Source organism: Dipodomys merriami, unplaced genomic scaffold (assembly GCF_024711535.1).
Source record: "Dipodomys merriami isolate MVZ:Mamm:240054 unplaced genomic scaffold, mDipMer1.0.p SCAF_27, whole genome shotgun sequence".
NCBI lineage: Eukaryota > Metazoa > Chordata > Mammalia > Rodentia > Heteromyidae > Dipodomys > Dipodomys merriami.
The window spans coordinates 7427705-7445622 of NW_027204159.1; the positions used below are offsets into that span (position 1 = coordinate 7427705).

Genomic DNA, 17918 nt, shown 5'->3' on the forward strand with positions numbered 1-17918 from the left:
TTGAGTTGTTTTTTTTTTTTTAATGTTAACTACCAGCTATTTAGAATAAGTTCTCAGGGGATGCTTGCACAAGCCCCAGTGGGGCAAGTGGTCTGTTACCTGTGGATCTGTTTTGCACTCAGATCTTTAACTCCATTCTCACAAGAGTGGAGGCCAGGTTCACAAAATACCACCATGTAGGCTCTAGCCATCTGTCTCACTTGGCCATACTTTAGTCCCTGCTTGGTTTAATGCTTTGGGAGTTTGGGAGCACAGTTTACAATTACATACTGTCCAGGTATGAGGGAGAAAAAAACAACAAAGCACTGAAAAAACAGGACTTAAAACCCCTTTTAAGACTGTAAGTCTTGCTTTCAGGCAATAATTGAGCTGTATCTGAAGAAGGTATGCCTGCCTTTCTCCCGCCCCCATGTTCCTTATTTATTTTGGCTGCCTTGGCATTTCCTTAGTTGTTACTCCTGAGAGGTTGAGAGTATTCTCTGTCTGGAATGATGCGAGGAAGGAAAGTAGCTGATGGACCAAGTCACCATTCTCCATTTTCAGCAATGGCAAGAACAAAAACCCAGACTGCTCAATGACTATTGTTAAAGCTGCCCCCCCCCCCACCGCCATTGACCAGGGATGCTGTGGGGACTGAGGTTTGCAGCAGACCCTTCTCACTCTCCTTCCATTTCTCCCTGCAGTGTATGTGGTAGAAGACCAAAGAAGAGATGATCTGGGCCCATCCACCTGCCTCACAGCCTGCTGGACTGCTCTCTGTTGCTGCTGTCTCTGGGACATGCTCACCTGAGCAGGGCCCTCGTGCTCTGCTGGCTCTGCAGCCACCTCAATAGTGTGCCTGCCCCATCTCTTCTGACTGCTGTATTGATTAGCCTGTGCAGACACCTCCACTTTCAATACTATGGGATTTTAGATTAGTGAGGGTTGCTGCTGTTTAATTCAGTGACTGGTCTTTCTAGTGTTCAAAATCCATTTCTTATTGATCTTTAACAAATGTGCTAAATGACCTTCCTTTTATTTTTTGGCCAAAGGCTTAGTTATTAAATATATATATTTATAAATCTTAAATTATACATTTAAAATAGTGGCAAGATGTAACATACCACTGAATGATTTCTCTGCTTACACCCTGTATGTTTCAATAAATTTGTCAAAACTTTACTTGTCTGAATTATTGCAGATAATCTGAACACCTAGGATTGATCTGTCGCTTGGACTCTGTTACCTTTTGATTACTCTTCAGCAGGCTAGGGTTGGTTCATAGAATGTGGTTGTCTGGGTTGCATGCTGCTGTCCAGTGCACAAGGAGCCTCATTACTGTTTTGTTCTGGCCACATCCCAACAGTCTGAGTATCCTTTAGCTCTGGACTCCTCCAAAATGGGCTCAACTTGATTTGGTCCATGGCCTACAAAGGGGGACTTTTGGTGAGTGGGCTGCCTCAGGCCTGCTCCCTGGAAGACTAAGCCCACAGTTAAAAGGAGACAGCCCTGGCTGGGAAGGTGGCTCAGTGGTAGAGCACTTGCCTTGCATGCTCAAGGCCCTGGGTTTGATTCCCCAGCACCACATAAGCAAAAGAAAAAAAGCCAGAAGTGGTGCTGTAGCTCAAGTGGTAGAGCGCTAGCCTTGAGCTGAAGAGCTGAGGGACAGCGCCCAGATCCAGAGTTCAGGCCCCACGACCAGACCCAAAAAAAGGAGACAGCCCAAAGGCTTCCTTTTTTCCCTTACTCATCAACTACTCATCCCACCTTTGACCACAGGGTGGCGCTGAAATGCCACCAAGCAAGTCAGATTCTCCTAGCCTGGCTGGTAGTGGAGGCCTCAGTTCCCTGCTGGCACCTGCTTACCTTCTGCTCTACAAATCAATAGTGCCATTAACTATCAGTCCTTTCTCTTTAGAGGAAAAAAGGCCATGATTTTTGAGTGTGTGGTGCTAAAGAGTGCTGCTTGCTACTGAACTAACTTTTGGCAAGTTTGGGAGGAAGAAGGGAATCTTGAGGCCACCAGCCATTGCCACTTTTCACTTCAGCCTTGAACCTAAGCAGTCTTTCTCCTCTTTGTACTACATGGGCTCCCAGAAAGGGACAAGAAAGGGATTCAGAACTAGGAGATGCTGCTGCCTCTTGCTTTATTCTTACTGGCTCAAGAAAAACAGACTTAGAATGGGACATAGCCTTTTATTGGTCTGACAGTTTACCTAGCAGCAGGCTCAAAGTTTCCTTATCTGCCCTGGACCCTGTCTTCCTTCTCCTGGGAGTTCCTGGCTCAACCCAGGCTCCAAGGATTTCCTAGGCAGAGGCAGGGAACATATACAGAGGGGAGGACCCAAAAGAGATCCCAATATAGGAACAGTGGGGGTTTGAAGCCATTCAGATTAAAAGGTCCATCTAGCCTGAGGGAGGATGTTACCCTGGCACAAGTCCCTCAGTTCTTGCCAGGATGAGAGGAATCAGGAGGGAAGAGCTTCTCTCAGATCTCCTATTGTGCCCTTCGTGCCATCAGCATCTCCCGGATGTTGTCCTCAGCTTCTTTAACACTGCGCTCCAGGTAGGACTTTTTCTGCTGCAATATGAGAACAAGAAGAGTTAGGACCAGGAAGAACAGGTGGGCTGGCAGATGCAGCCTTTATGGCCAAACACTATGATCACAATCTCTGATCAAGACTTCTAGGCACATGCATGCCCACAGTGCTCCTCCACCTGCCACAGCAAGCAAGGGAGGAGATAGCCTGGGCAGGACACGGAGCTGCTCCCATGGAAGGCAGCAGCACTCTTTCCCCAGAAGGCTGTTGGCTCTAAAAAACAGGCATCTGTCTATGTACAAGTTAGGCCAGACAGACAAAGGACAGGAAATTCCAGGACAGAGCTCCTGCTCTATTATGGACTGTCTCTTCTCAAGATTTTCCATGGCCGGGGCCAGGTGCCTGTACCTCCTGGTGCTGTAGGGGTACACTGCTCTGTCCAGCCAGTGACTGCCCTGAGCACTCAGCACTGGACACACATCTCACTGCAGCAGATGAGTCGGAGGAGGGAAGGGGAAGGAACTGCTTTGCTAATGAAACTGCTGCCTCCAGAAACCCAGGACAGTGACACACTGAGTAAAGCAGACCTTTTGGAAGTTTACTTCCTGATCCATCTGGGTCCTAAATTAAAAATCTCAATTTACACAAAGATATTTAACTACTTTCAGAAGCCACATCTGGACTAGGATAATAAGAGATGAGTCAAAAGGAAATGATTTGTATATATTCCTTGCCCTGTGCTCACCCCAGACGTATGGTGGCATTACCACAGGTCCCTGCCCTGAGGATGTAGTTATGTCTGTATTCCTACTTAGCAGACATGAAATGAAGGCTGGCTTGCAGTGGAATAACCCACACATCCTGAAGAAATACAACCATCCCCTCTCAGGGTGCATGTGACTGGGAGCCCACTGAAGCCAGTATGCAGAGCCCAGCCCAGGTGCCACCAGAACCCTTCTTTGCCCTCTAAGTGCCCACATGACCCAGAGAAGCCAGGGAAAGGCTAAGGAAGAGAGCATCACACATTACTGTGCTTCAGGTGGCATCATAGCCTGACAGGCCTTAGGCAGTCACTTTAGAGGACAGATGGAGATGAACAATTCCTCACAGCATTCACTGGCATCAAATCTTCCTGATCCTCATCTCCATGTCCCTGCTTTTACCTTATCCCACTCTCTGGCAAGGTATCTATTAAATGATACATTCTGAGGCTTTTCCCTACAGAAGCCAAATGCTTCTGTAGTTAAGACACAAATCTTACCAGTTCTTATATGAACCTCTGACTCTTGTCCATTATAACTTTGAATTTCCTTTCTGCTAAAATGCCCAGTCTACTCATCTCCCACCTGCCAACCTTCCCACACCCTTACAACACAACAGGATCTCTATACAACTCACTGTGACTGTGGTAACAATTGAGTGATCACAAATGTATACTGTTGCTAAGGAATTTTGTTTAATTATACTGTTACACTGATACAGTCCTATCATTGTAATAGCAAAGCAAGAACTTGAACTTCCTTTGATAAACAACCCTAGCGTTTACTTGGGACTTAAAAAGAGGCACATACCAATAAATCCTGACACATCATTGAAGAATGCACACCTGGGTGTTGCACAGAGGGAACAGCAGTCACACAGGAAGCGCCACGTACTCCTGGGCAACTCTGGGCCCAGCTCAGGACTGGCAAAAAAAAGGTTTTCCCTGCCATTGCCTGCGCTCAGGGACTCTGGGGTCTGTTGCATTCAATCTCTGCTAATGTCACAGCTGGCAAAACTATAAACTTGAACATCAGCACAGACTTCTCTGCCCGACTACTCCAGGCCTCTGGACAAATTCAGGTTGTCATTCTCAGTTATAAAAATACTTTATTCCATATTGTAACATTCTTCCTTCTTTTACTTTCATGAAGCGTACTACTTATATATTCCTAAGGTCTTTAAGTTTCTAAAATAACAATATAAATGAACTTAATGGGAAATTCTTTTTAGAAAATTAATTCCAAGAGACAGAGGCAACTCCTAGCATAGTGAGACCCATTTTCTAACTATTTCAATAGTGTCTCATCCACAAGCACATCTGAGCCCAGAAGATCCTCAAACTGAAACCAAAGCATGTTCTGTGAGGTAAACTGTCTCTCACCCTCACCCCCCAAAAAAACCACACAAACGCAAATCCTTGCTACAAGTTAACATGATCTTACTGGGAAAGAGGGTCTTCGTAGGTGTTAACCCTGTTAAAGTGAGGTCATCTTGAATTAGCGTGGACTCAGACCAGTGTTTCATGTCCTTATAAGAAGGCCATGTGGAGACAGACACAGAGAAGGAAAATGCCATGTATGGAAAGGAGCAGAAACTGAAGCAATTTCTCTGGAAGAGGTTAAGAAAGGATTCCTCCCAAGGAATTTCAGACAAGAGCGTAGCCATGTATCACCTTGATTCTGGAGTCCTCTAACTTCCAGAACCATGATAGAAGACATTGCTGTGTGTTTTCTGTTTTGTTTTGGCCAGTCCTGGGGCTTGAACTCAGGGCCTGGGCACTGTCCCTGAGCTTCTTTTGCTCAAAGCTAGCACTCTACCACTTGAGTCACAGCACCACTTCCAGCTTTTTCTGTTTATGTGGTGCTGAGGAATCAAACCCAGGGCTTCATGCATGCGAGGCAAGTACTCTATCACTCAGCCACATTCCCAGCTGACAACGCTGTGATAACTTGTTATACAGTTAGGAAATCAAGAAAGGATTGTGTGTGGAGACAAGGGTCTTCCAGACCCAAAGGACCCTATCCTGACTTAGCTCTCACCACACTGAGTTTCAGAGCCCTAGCCTAGATTAAGTGTCCCTAAAAGTTCATATGTTGGGATTACACTTATCCCAAAAAAAATCAATGTAGAAATGACAACTTGCTTTATGAAGGTTAAAATGTGTTTGTAACTTTAACTAAATATCACTATCCTACAATACTGTGAAATTTATGTAATCATTTAATCTCAATGAAATTATAAAAAAAATTTTTTTAAATCAATGCAGAACTGGTTGAAACACAGATGAGGCTTTCAGAGAGTAAGAAAATTAAGGAGCCAGTGATTACGTTAACCATTTTCCTCCTTGGATCTCCACAGCTCATTCCTAAAACTGCTCAAGTCAGAAATTCTAAGGACTACAGTCTTCTCACATTTCTATAATTGACGATTCCATTCTGGTAATTGTTCTAAATAAAAACATTTTACATTATCCTTAAATCATCTTTAATAGCAACATCCAGCCAAGCAAAAATCCCATTAACCTTGTCCAAAATGTATACCGAATTTGACCTTAATGAAGAGCCTCCTAGGAAGTCCACTTTCTTCTGCTCTTGACCCTTAGTTCCTTCTACATACAATGCCAGTGTCAGCTTTTAAACCTAAAGCCCTTAGATGGCTTCCCAGCTCATCCAGTTCAAAGCAAAGCCTTGTTGTCTATGGGCTACTGAAACAAAATACCATCGACTGAGCAGCTTAATAGTTCTGGGTCACAGTTCTGGGTCTAGAAAATCCAAGATCAAGTAGGTTCTGTTCCTGGTCAAGACCGGTTGTCCACAAATGGCCCCTTTTCATGGTGTCCTCACATAGTGGAAGGGCAAATGAGCTTCCCTCCTAAAAGGGCACTAATCTTACCCAAAATCTCTACTCCCCTCCCCCTTTTTTGGGGGGTGGGGGGGTCCGGTCGTGAGGCCTGAACTCTGGGCCTGGGCGCTGTCCTCAGCTCTTCAGCTCAAGGCTAACGCTCTACCACTTGAGCCACAGTGCCACTTCTGGCTTTTTTCTTTATGTGGTGCTGAGGAATCGAACCCAGGGCCTCAGGCATGCAAGGCAAGCACTCTACCACTGAGCCACCTTCCCAGCCCCAGGGCTCTACCCTTATGACCTCCTAAGTGCCACTCTTTCAGACCTTTCTCAAGGGTCACCTTACCTGAAAGACCTTTTTACTATGTCCAATTCTCAACAAAATTTCTCTCGGCAGCACTTATCACTCTCTAAAACAAAGTCACTATGTGCCTGGCTTCCCTAAAAAGGTCTACAAACAGGACTCTGTTCTGCCTCATGATAGCGGCCTAGCGTCTAGAAGAATGACTGGCATATAACTGCATCACTTGCTATAGGAATGAATCTGAATGGGTTTACTTGTAGTCACACTGCTCCTTTTTAGTGTTCCTCCAACTTGAATAAATGAACATGCACCAGAAGCAGCAAAGGCAGAAAGCAACCATCTTCCACAGAGGTTTTCTGGTTTGGACACAGACTTCCAGTATCTTGCCCTTAGCTATACACAGATTCAAAACTGAAACTTAAAACAAATCGCCTTCATTTCCCATGCCCCAGCTCTGAAATACTTAAGGAACTGCTCCCTCAGATGTCATCCTCAGGGTCTCAGTGAGCTGCATGAGACAAGCACTGTCCCGTGAACACAGGGCATGAGGAAGCCACGCCTTCCACAGCAGTCCCGGGCTGCCTGCACTCCCCTCCCGCATGGCAGCAGCTTTGCGTCTTGCTGAGGCCCTTCCTTCTGTCCCCAGGAGTCTCTCTAGTGGCATCAAACCACAAAGCTCTGGTTGCAGCAACATTCTTATTCTGAGAAATTCTGAGGCTTCCTGTAGGGTAGCGTGGCTAGGGAAGTGACATTGCTAGAGTTACTGCTCATCAGCTGAAGGTTCAATTTTCTGGGAGGCAGAGTAAGGGGCCCCTTCATTCTCGCTAAAGGGAAGAGGCTCAAGTCTCTAGAACTGTCCCAACACGACCATTTCTCAATTAGACTTCTGAGGTAATTCATCTTATGACACTATCTACAGACTTTGTCTTTTCTTAGAAACTTTGTCCCCAGCTTTCTCTATAATGAGTTTGTCATGTTTGGGGGGTTTTGTTGTTCTAAGTCTGATAAGTAGTACCTCAGATTGTCCTAGAACTTCTAATCCCCCTGCCTCAGCCTAAGTGCTGGTATTAGAAGCATGAACCACCATACCTAGCGATTAGAAACGTTTTTCCTCGGATTCTTTCCAATTGCAAAGTGAAGATCTGCACAACACCAGTGTATCTCCTCACCAGGCCTCCCTGCTCTTCTTAGCCACAGGCCCCTTTCTTCAAATGAACTCATCAAGGCAAAACAAACGAATAGAAGAAGTAAAACGGAGTTCAGGGGAAAGAGGAGACATGGTAGACTGACAAGCCCTTCTAGTTGGCCTGTCTCCAATTCAGGCTTTGGAAGCAACACATAAGACCCATCCTAAGTTCCCTTCTGTCCCTAATGTTCGTGCGATCTTTGTCTTCAGAAACCTTCTGCTCTGACCTACCCAATTTCTCCCTTGTGTTCAATCTATCTTCAAGCTTCTGTAGACCCCTGACAACTCTATTACTAATGAGAAAACTGAAAGCCAGGGCTACCTTCTCATTGTCTTGCCAGTTGTATTCAAATTAAAAGCCCAAGACTCTCACTGATTTGTTGTTGTTGTTGTTGTTGGTCGTGGGGCTTGAACCCTTGGGCTCTTCAGCTCAAGGCGAGTGCTCTACCGCTTGAGCCACAGTGCCACTTCAGGTTTTCTAGCAGTTTACTGGAGATCAGAGTCTCACAGAGTTTTCGGCCCCGGGCTGGCTTTGAACCGTGATCCTCAGATCTCAGCCTCCTGAGTAGCTAGGATTACAGGCGTGAGCCACCGGTGCCCGGCTCACTGATTTTTTTCCTCTCACTCTGCAGAAGAGAGTGCCTGCCACCTACCATGGGGAAAATTAACAAGAAGCCAAGAATTCACTGAAGGCTAAGGAAGCCTGTCTTGGCAGACAGCAAAATGTGGATGGCAGTGGGGAGGACAAGCACAAGCTGAGAACAAAGGGGAGAGGTAGAGGGGAGCTGGGGCCAGCAGGAGTTGGGCAGAGCTCAGGGAAGACAAGTGCTCCCATGACTGAATGCATGAGGGAGGCTGAACAGGAAAAGGAGGCAAAACCTGGGCTGGGAGTAGAAGTTGGCTAGCCACTTGTGAATGCACTAGAACATCTTTCCCATCAAAGACCCATTAGCCTCTAAAATGACTGCTGAGCTGGGAGACTACAAAGATAGAGCAAGCATAGGCACAAATGACTTGGTATGGGTAAGCACAGACCTTGTTTTTCTCGTTGGCCTGATTTACCTGCTAGAGGACTGACACTGCTACCATAAAGGATGTAAATCTCTCCTAACCACCTGCTGGTCCCCACCCCAACTCAATCTGCCAGGACAAACCTCCACACTGCTCAAGCACCTTATAGCAGAGATAGACTGGGAGGAAATCTTATTTCTTCTGCACCTTAGTGGCGAGTCCCTCCATAGTCCATGAGCCTTCCTACTGTATCAGCTCCATTTAAGCTTCAGGCTATCAGACATCAGGGAAAGGACAAGATAGAATTTCATAGCTAAGTGCAGAGCCAAGAGGGACAACTAGTCCAATGGAAATGGCACTGACCACCAGGCACAGTCCAAAGAATCATTATCATTTAGGGCACAGGCCTAAAACAGGCAAGCTAGTAAATCATGCCAAGTGATAGGTGCTCAAGTAGGCTGGTCTGAGACATTCGGTTTAGCAAAAATCAAAGGGAAAAGGAACTCAATCACTATCTTAAAAGCAACAGCTCTTAAAGTATTCTTTCTATCCCAGAAACCTTATCCAGGAATTTATGAGAAATGTACATTCTTGGGAACCAAGCCGGACTCGCGGAATCAGAAATGCTGAAGGAGAGCCCAATCTATGTTTTGTAGCCCCCCCCCCCCAGATGATTCTGAGGTTCCATGAATTGTATGAATCACCGCATAAATCACAATCAATAAACTCTTTCTATAAAGGGCCCGATAAGAAATATTTTAGGCCTGTTACAACTATAACAAAAGCAGCCATAGACGATGTGGGAGGCAGTGGTACGGTGTGACTCACAGGCCCGGCTGCGACCTCGCTGGCTATGGCCTGCCAGGCCTCGCCAATTTGCCAACCTGTCTTCTTAAAAAAAAATAAAAATAAAAGATGTAGCTTTAAAAGGTAGAATGCAATACAGTAGAGATTTTAACTTTCAATGAAAACTGTCTAATAAAAGCCTAAGTTTCCATTCATCCATCTTTCCATTCATTCACCTCACTGCCAAATCATTTCTCCTGCTTTTTCCTTCAATAACTGGCTTCTGAAATTCATGACATTATGCTTTCTCACCCAATTCCCTTTCCAACAACAGCTTGTGTATGTATGAACCCTTATTTGTTGCTGGCATCATCTTCATCCACACCACTGCTGCACCTTGCAAGTTGAGTTCTTCCAGAACCTTCTCTCCCCTCATAATTATTACTGTACTTCCCACTCCCCACATCAGCCATCTTGCCCATGAAAATGCTCTAGGTCCTGTCAACACCTTAGAAATTTTAATTTCACCCCACCACCTCGTGTTCTTCCAGCTCACGTGTGATACTTCTCCGCTAGCATTTTTTCAGCTTCCTCACACTTACCGTGTACTACGCTTCCATAAATTCTCCCCTTACCCAGCTTATCCCTCATTCATATCTATTTCCTACTCTTTTTCCTTGGCCTCCTCACTCTGCTGCATCTACTTGGCAAAATGTCAACCCAGGTTAGACCAAACTGCCTTCCCATCCCATGCCTTTACAGCTGAATGGCACTAGGGGAAAATAACCCTGCTGACTATTCTTTCTTCAGATGCAGAGCCATGAATCTCAAATGACACTCTGTATTGTACAGAAATTCTATTAACTTATCTGTTCTCCAAAATAATTTTGTACTTTGTCTCCTCAAACCTCTTCTACCTCTCTTCTTCTCAGCTCAAAGGGAAAATAAAAGCAATCTGATGGTCACTCTTCTTCAAATTTACTATTGGACCTATTATGCTCATATATATGGCCTCTTTCTGCTGTTGTAATAGAGAATGCCCCTGGGTTTTCATAGGAATCAAAACAGAATCCTTCCAGTAAAGCACTGATTGCATCCCCAAGTACTTTATTCCCACTGTTATCCTTCCTCTTTCTTCTTAACTTTATTTTTTTCTGAAAGATCCTTCTTGGGTAGGCAAATATTACAGGGGGGGGGGGATTGACTTTCTTAGCTATGTGTTGGTAGCTAACTACTTCAGAGGCTGATATGAGGAGGATCATGATCCAAAGCCACCTTGAATAGAAAAGTTCTCAAGACTACTTCTCAACTATGGCTGGGCAAAATGGTGTGTATTGTCATCCCAGCTAAATAGGATGCCTAAACTAGATTGTTGTGGTCTAGGTGAATGTCTGGGCAGAAAGCAAGATCATATTTCAAAAATAACCATTGCAGCCGGGAGCTGGTGCCTCAAACCTGTGATCCTAGCTACTCCAAAGACTGAGATCTGAGGAACACAGTTCAAAGCCAGCCTAAGGCAGTAAAGTCTGTAAGACTCATATCTCCAAGTAACCACTAGAAAACCAGAAATGGCTCAAAGTGGTAGTGTGCTAGCCTTGAGCAGAAGAGCTCAGGAACAATGCCCAGGCCCTGAGTTCAAGACCCACAATAATAACTGTAATAATAATAACAACAACAACAACCAGTGCAGAAAGGGATTGGAGGCCTTGCTCAGCAGTAAAGTATCTGTCTAGCAAGTGAGAAGCCCTGGATTCTAACCCTAGTAACACCAACAATAAATAGATAAATCCTTCTGTGACCTCATAGCCCCCTTCTCAGAAAAATTTCTTTAAGTGTTTTAATAGCTGCCTCTTAATGAGTGCTCTCCAGCACTCATCCATCTGCTCTAATGAACTGATTGTGTGATCCAGGCCTAGGGATCTGTCCACTGCCCAAAGCGTGGGCACTTCTCTATAATCATGTAACTCAATCAACAGCACTCAGCAAAATTCTCAAAATACTTTCCTCTCTTAGCTTTCATGGCACCACACCCTTTCTTCCTTTGATATCACTGCGATGCTTGCTCTCCACCCCTTCAGTGCCACCTCCTAGATGCGCTCAGTTGCCTCAGACCTTCAAATTATATCGCCAACCCTGACTTCCCTTAATTCTTGATTTTCAGATCCCCTTCTTTACAAAACTCAATGTGTTTACAACAAAGACCATTGATTTATAATCATCTCAGTGAATGGCACTCAACTGAAAAACCATGAAAACAAAGCAAAAAATACAGAAGCTATGTCCAATTCTTTTATTTTCCTCAAACTCAACCTCTATCAGCAAATATTACTAACTTCCAAATGCAATTCTAATCTATATTATTCTAACTCCACTGTACCATCCTAGCCCAAGCCTGAAGGTTTATAATGGATACCTTAACAGAATAAATATCTGCTCAAAAACCTTCTACTGGTGAAGTGGGAGAAAGCGGTGAGGAAAGAGAATGGGAAAGGAGAGGGGAAAGGGAGGGGAAAGAAAGAAAAAGAGAAAGGAAGGATATATTAAATATATGTATAATATATAAAATATTTTATAAAAACAAATACAAATACAAAACAAAACAAAAACTCCCTCCTGACTTAAGTCTGCTCAAAATCCTCTTCCAGCTTCCCATCACACTTAGAATAAAATCCAAACCTGGACAATAAGGCCCTATACCTTCATGATCTCTCATGCTTTTGCTTACAATCCACCAAATTTTCACCCATCTTAAAACAGTGACTATTGTACCTTCCACCTGTAGCACTCTTCCTCCAGATATTTTTAAGAGGCTGTTTCTTTTTACTCAGAGTGTGGCAGAAATTTTGTCCTTAACAAAGAGGTCTTCGTGGCTACTCAATTGAAGGTAGTCCATCCCTACAAACTCTAAAATATCACCCTCTGCCAGGTGCTACTGGCTCATGCCTGTAATCCTAGCTACTCAGAAAGCCAAGATCTGAGAATCATGGTTCAAAGACAGCCCAGGTAGGAAAGTCCATGAGATTCTTATCTCCAATTAATCACCAGAGAACCAGAACTGTTGTGACTCAAAGTGGTAGAGCGCTAGCCTTGAGCACAAAGAGGCTCAGGGACAGCACCCATGCCCTGAGCTCGTGCCCCAGGACCAGGGGGGAATATATATACATAATGCATTATATATACTAACATAAAGTATAACATATATTATATATAATAAATATTAATATATATCACCTTTCTACATGACAGTTTCTTGCTTATTTCTATACTGTCTACATCTCAGCACAAGTTCCCCAAAGATAAGAGAACTTGTCTGATCTAATTCATCTTCACCCCTAGCACCAAGAACTGGCACATATTCATTTAGTCAAGATTTACTAACACCCAGTTCATGTCAGACCCTAAGACCACTGAGATTAGAGCGGTAACTAGCTCATACACCTATTCACTGTCCTAGGGCATAGACACCAAATTACTATTGGAATAAGGGCTCTCAGGAAAAGCCCAGTCTAATAGAGCAAACACCTGATACAATCAAGGATCAGGCACTTTTGAATGTAGGTCTAAAGGACAAGCAAGGATTAACTATGTGGCAGTTTCAAGTGGGGGGGGGGGGGAGGGGATATTTCCTGGGCAGTGAATGGAGCGGCATGTACAAAGGTCACACAGAGCACAGTGTGTTTGGAACTGAGTAAACTTGAAGGGAGAGGGGGAAGGAAGAAAGGGAGACAGGGAGGAAGCAAGAGAAGGAAAACACACAGAGATGAGACTAGGGAAACTGAGTCAAATTATGCCAGTTTTTAAGCCATTTTTAATGGATTCATGTATTGAAAGTTCAATAAACAGATAAGCAATAATAGGCAAATACAAACATTAAAAGGATTTTAGATTTTTTTAAGATATTCATTAAGAATAAAATACTGTTATTTTCACAAATGTAGAGCTGGTTTCAACAAAACTTAAGAAAATAAGGCACAATGTTTAATAAGGCAAAACTCACATAGAAGATTAGTTAATACAAGATTACAATGTTTTGATGTCTTGGAGGGGGTAGGAAATACTCAAAGAAGTTTAAATATCCTTCTTAAGGAATTTACTATTATAAGGTAACATTTAAATTTGATATAATTAACTATATCTTATCCAGAAAATAAAACTTTATTCTAAAATTATATTGTTGAAGTACACTTATTTTTAAAATTAGGCTTTAATTATATACCTAATTCAAAAGGGTTATTTATTTTGAAGACAACAGATATCCACAAAGTTTTCATTTTAAGAAGTGACAAAAGCCAAATCTCCATTGAAAACATTCTTAATCCAGCTGAAGTGTAGAACAAGAATCAGAATGCAGCTCCCCACAGAATGCAGTCATGTCATGAACAGACAACAGATGCATTCTAGATACACATCCCTAGACCAAGGCAGCCAAAGCCCCCCAGGCAGCTGCTGCGGCTGACCACCCTTCACCAGATACTCCGGTGAATAGAGTACATACAATCTCTGACTATTGTGATATAAACAAAGTTGAGAAGTCCTGCATTGAAAAACAATGTTGGAAAAGTATTAAGAGTAGGCAACAAGCCTGGTACCGGTAGATCACACCTGTAATCCTACCTACTCAGGAGGCTGAGGTCTGAGGATCATGATTCTAAGCCAGCCTGGGCAGGAAAGTTTGTGAGACTCTTATCTCCAATTAACCGCCAGAAAAATGGAAGTGGGACTATGGCTCAAAGTTGAACAAAAGAGCTCAGTGACAGAGCTACAGAGCCCAGGCCCGGAGTTCAAACCCCATAACCAACAGAAAGAAAGAAATACAATAAACATACCCTAATAGACAGTAAAGTTAAAAAATGATTTAAGGCCAGGAGCCAATGACTCAAGCTTGTAATCCTAACTACTCAGGAGGCTGAAGATCTGAGGATCATGCTTTGAGGCTAGCCAGGAAAACAAAATCCATGAGATTTCTATCTCTAAATTACCACCCCCAAAAAAAGCCAGAAGTAGAGTTGTGGCTCACGTGCTTAGAGCACTAGCCTTGAGCACAAACACTCATGGACAGTGCCTAGGCCTTGAGTTCAAGCCCTAGGACTGCCCTCCCCCCCCAAAAAAAAATCCATAATGACTTTACATTCACAAGGACTGCTATAATTAAAAACAGAAAATAACATACTGACAAGGATGTCAGGAAATTGGAACTCTCATATATTGCTGGTACAAATGTAAACTGGTATAACTGCTGCAGGAGCCAGTCATTCAAAAACTTAAAACATTAAATGACCCAGCAATTCTACTCTGAAGTACATACCCAAGAGAAATGAAAACAGGTATTCAAAGAAAATTTGTGAATGGTCACTGTAACCTTACACAGAAGAGCCAAAAAGTGGGAAAAAAATGAAAGTTTACATCAACTGGATAAACTGTGGTATGTTTATACAATAGAATATTTAGACTAAAGAGGGAATGACATACTGAATGCTACATGGATGAGCTCCGAAAATACCTCAACTAAATAAAAGACGCCAGACATAAAAGCCACATTATATATATGTATATGTACATTTATTTTTATATATATATATATATATATATATGTATATATGCATCAAGAACAGATAATGTAGGCTGGAGGTATGACTCAGCAATAGAATGTCTGCCTAGAAAGCACGAGGCCAGTATTACAGAAAGCTCTAGCCCAGTACTACGAAACAGCAGCAACAACAAAAACCAGACAATCTACAAAGATGGAAACAGAGAAATGGTTGCTGTGTGGTGGGAGAATGGGAAGTCAATGCTTAATGGTGAGTGTAATGGGTTTCTTTTGGGAACAATAATTAGAGAGTAGGTGTCCATTATGCAACACAGTAAATTTTATGTTACATAAATTTTACTTCAAGTTTTGGTGTGAGTATGTGTGTGCATGTGTGCACAAGGGCACATCTATCCTGGGGCTTGAACTCAAAGCCTGGATGCTGTCCCTGAGCTTTTATGCTCAAGACTAGGACTCTACAGTTGAGCAACAGCTCCACTTCCAGCTTTTTTGGTGTTTAACTGAAGAGTCTCACGTACTTTCCTGCTTGGGCTGGCTTTGAACCATGATCCTCAGATCTCAGCCACTGAGTAGCTAGGATTAAAGGTGAGCCACTGGAACCTGGCCAAAGGACTGTTTTGTTGTTTTGTCCTAGACCGGGACTTGAACTCATTTGCTTTTGCTCATTGGCTGGCATTTTACCAACTAAGCCAGGCCTCCACCTGTGTGCCTCCCTCCTCAGCCCCCACTGCCCCCCAACCCCGGGCCTGGGCGCTGTCCTTCAGCTCTTCAGCTCAAGGCAAGTGCTGTACCACTTGAGCCACAGTGCCACTTCCAGCTTTTTCTGCTTATGTGGTGCTGAGGAATCAAACCCAGGGCCTCATGCATGCAAGGCAAGCACTCTACCACTGTGCCACCTTCCCCGTGTGGGTTTTTTAAGTAACTTCTGCCAGATGCTGATGGCTCATGCTCCTCAGGAGGCTAAGATCTGAAGATCACAGTTCAAAGCTACCCCAGGCAGGAAAGTCCGTGGGACTATTATCCCCAATTACACACCAAAAAGCCAAAATGTAGCTGTGGCTCATGGACAGTGCACAGATCCTCAGTTCAAGATCCAGGACCGCCCCCCCCCCAAAAAAAATGGGGGGGAAGCTATTCTCAAAATGCTGCACAGCACAGTAGAGGGCAAAGACGGAACATTAAATCTCTTGTGTCTGACAACAGGATTGGCCAAGCCACTTCCTGACAAATTATTTTCATCACCAAATAGTCTGTACTCCACCCAAAGACTTCACAGTAATATATATACAAACTGGCCAGGGTAAAATAAAGTGACAAATTTATTTCTAAAAATTAGTGGTGCAAGCAGAAGCACTAACCATTTAATGAGTCAATGAGGTACTTTGGAAGAGCCAAGAGACAAACAAGGGTAGGGAAAGGTCTATGTAATCACATCGCCACTTTCCAATCGAGTAACATATTTATGCAACTAAAAAAATAGAGATATGGCAACCGGAAACCCATAAAAGGACCTAGAGACAGTGAAAACAAGCACAGATGCATGACTCATAGGCACCGCCTGGGCTGATTCGTATGGGTCAGCAGAGGGCAGAATTGGAGAACTGCAAATGTGCTCCCTTATCAAAGAGCTATTTATAAGGCTTTCCAAAAACTATGGCTCTCTTAATTAAGAAAGAGAAAACTTGTAGTTGTACTTGTCAGTATCACCCAAGAAAAGGATATACTCCAACTCTAAGCTAACTTTGCAGGTTAGACAAGCAACCCAAGATCTTTATTCATAGGAGAGTGCTCTGAGAAGCATTGTAAGAGGTCAGGTCCACATCACCCATCCAGGGTGCTCAGAGCTCAGACCATGATGAAATCACTCAACAGACCAAACGTCACAGTTGTCACTTGTCCCCAACTCCACACCCACCAAGTTACCATGGAACTGATGTAAACAGAATATAGTTTCATATGTTATTAGCTCTGATCTAAGTAGCTGACATAAGACCAATTAAATTTATAATGATACCGAAGTAATAAAAGAGCCTTGGCACAATTCTCTTTGCAAACATGATTCAAAGGGTGGTTTTCACTTTGCCCTTTCTTCAACTTTCAGATGACAGGCCAATTAGAAAACCACTTAGTCCCTTGACTCAAAAAGTGTCTGAGAGAAGCAGGGAGCACACCACATATATTAGAATGTCCGGCTACTCTAATGAGAATAACCTTAAGAATCTTTTTTTCAGACTCCAAATGAATGATATAGTAGCTGGAGTCTAGAACCTGGGCCTGCGTTCCCACTCAGGTCTCCCCTTCTTTGATTCTGACTGTAAGAAGGACATGTGATCTCCATCCAAAACATGGACAGAGGCACCAAGTTCTTGAGATGGCTTCACCAAAGACCATGACTATTTAGAAGTAAAAGCAGCAGATATCACTGACATCAAACCAATCCATTTAGTCCTACTCAGGGCTTTATTTACACTTCTTGAAGAAGCAGACTTCAGGCTTTTGACCACACAAACATAATGTATACTACACCAACAGTGGATGCTTCAAAGAAAACATAGAAAATTGTATGTTCTAATGGTAGCTTAAAAATGAATCGTTTATGCTTTTTAGTTTAGGTAAGAGTTCAAAAACCTGCTATGGAATGAAAAAGTAAACATAAAAGGTAAGAACAACATGATGCCATCCATCAAATATAAGATGCAGACCAAACTCAATAGTGGTTGCTTCTGGTTAATGGCAATGATATTGGTATGCAGGAAGGAGGGATGATACAATGTCTCAGTACTGTTCTATTTAAAAAAAAAAAAAAAAAAAAAAAAAAGAAGAAGAAGAAGAAGAAAAGAAAAGAAAAGAAAAGTAACTGGGTGCTGGCAGTTTACACACCTGTAATCTAACTATTAAGAAGCTAAGATCTGGAGATCATAATTCAAAGCCAGGAAAGTCCATGAGACTCTGCAAAAGCCC

At 43.2% G+C, this 17918-nt stretch overlaps 1 protein-coding gene across 1 annotated transcript in view; it reads right to left on the reverse strand.

Moving 5' to 3' along the window:
- Positions 1-2161: 2161 nt before the first annotated feature.
- The window catches only part of Pfdn1 (prefoldin subunit 1), a 70079-nt gene continuing 54322 nt past the window's right edge, over positions 2162-17918 (reverse strand). The window contains exon 4 of the mRNA XM_070035992.1: positions 2162-2560. Within this exon, the coding sequence (XP_069892093.1) occupies positions 2477-2560 (84 nt within the window). The 3' untranslated portion in view covers positions 2162-2476. The remainder of the gene's footprint in view (positions 2561-17918) is intronic.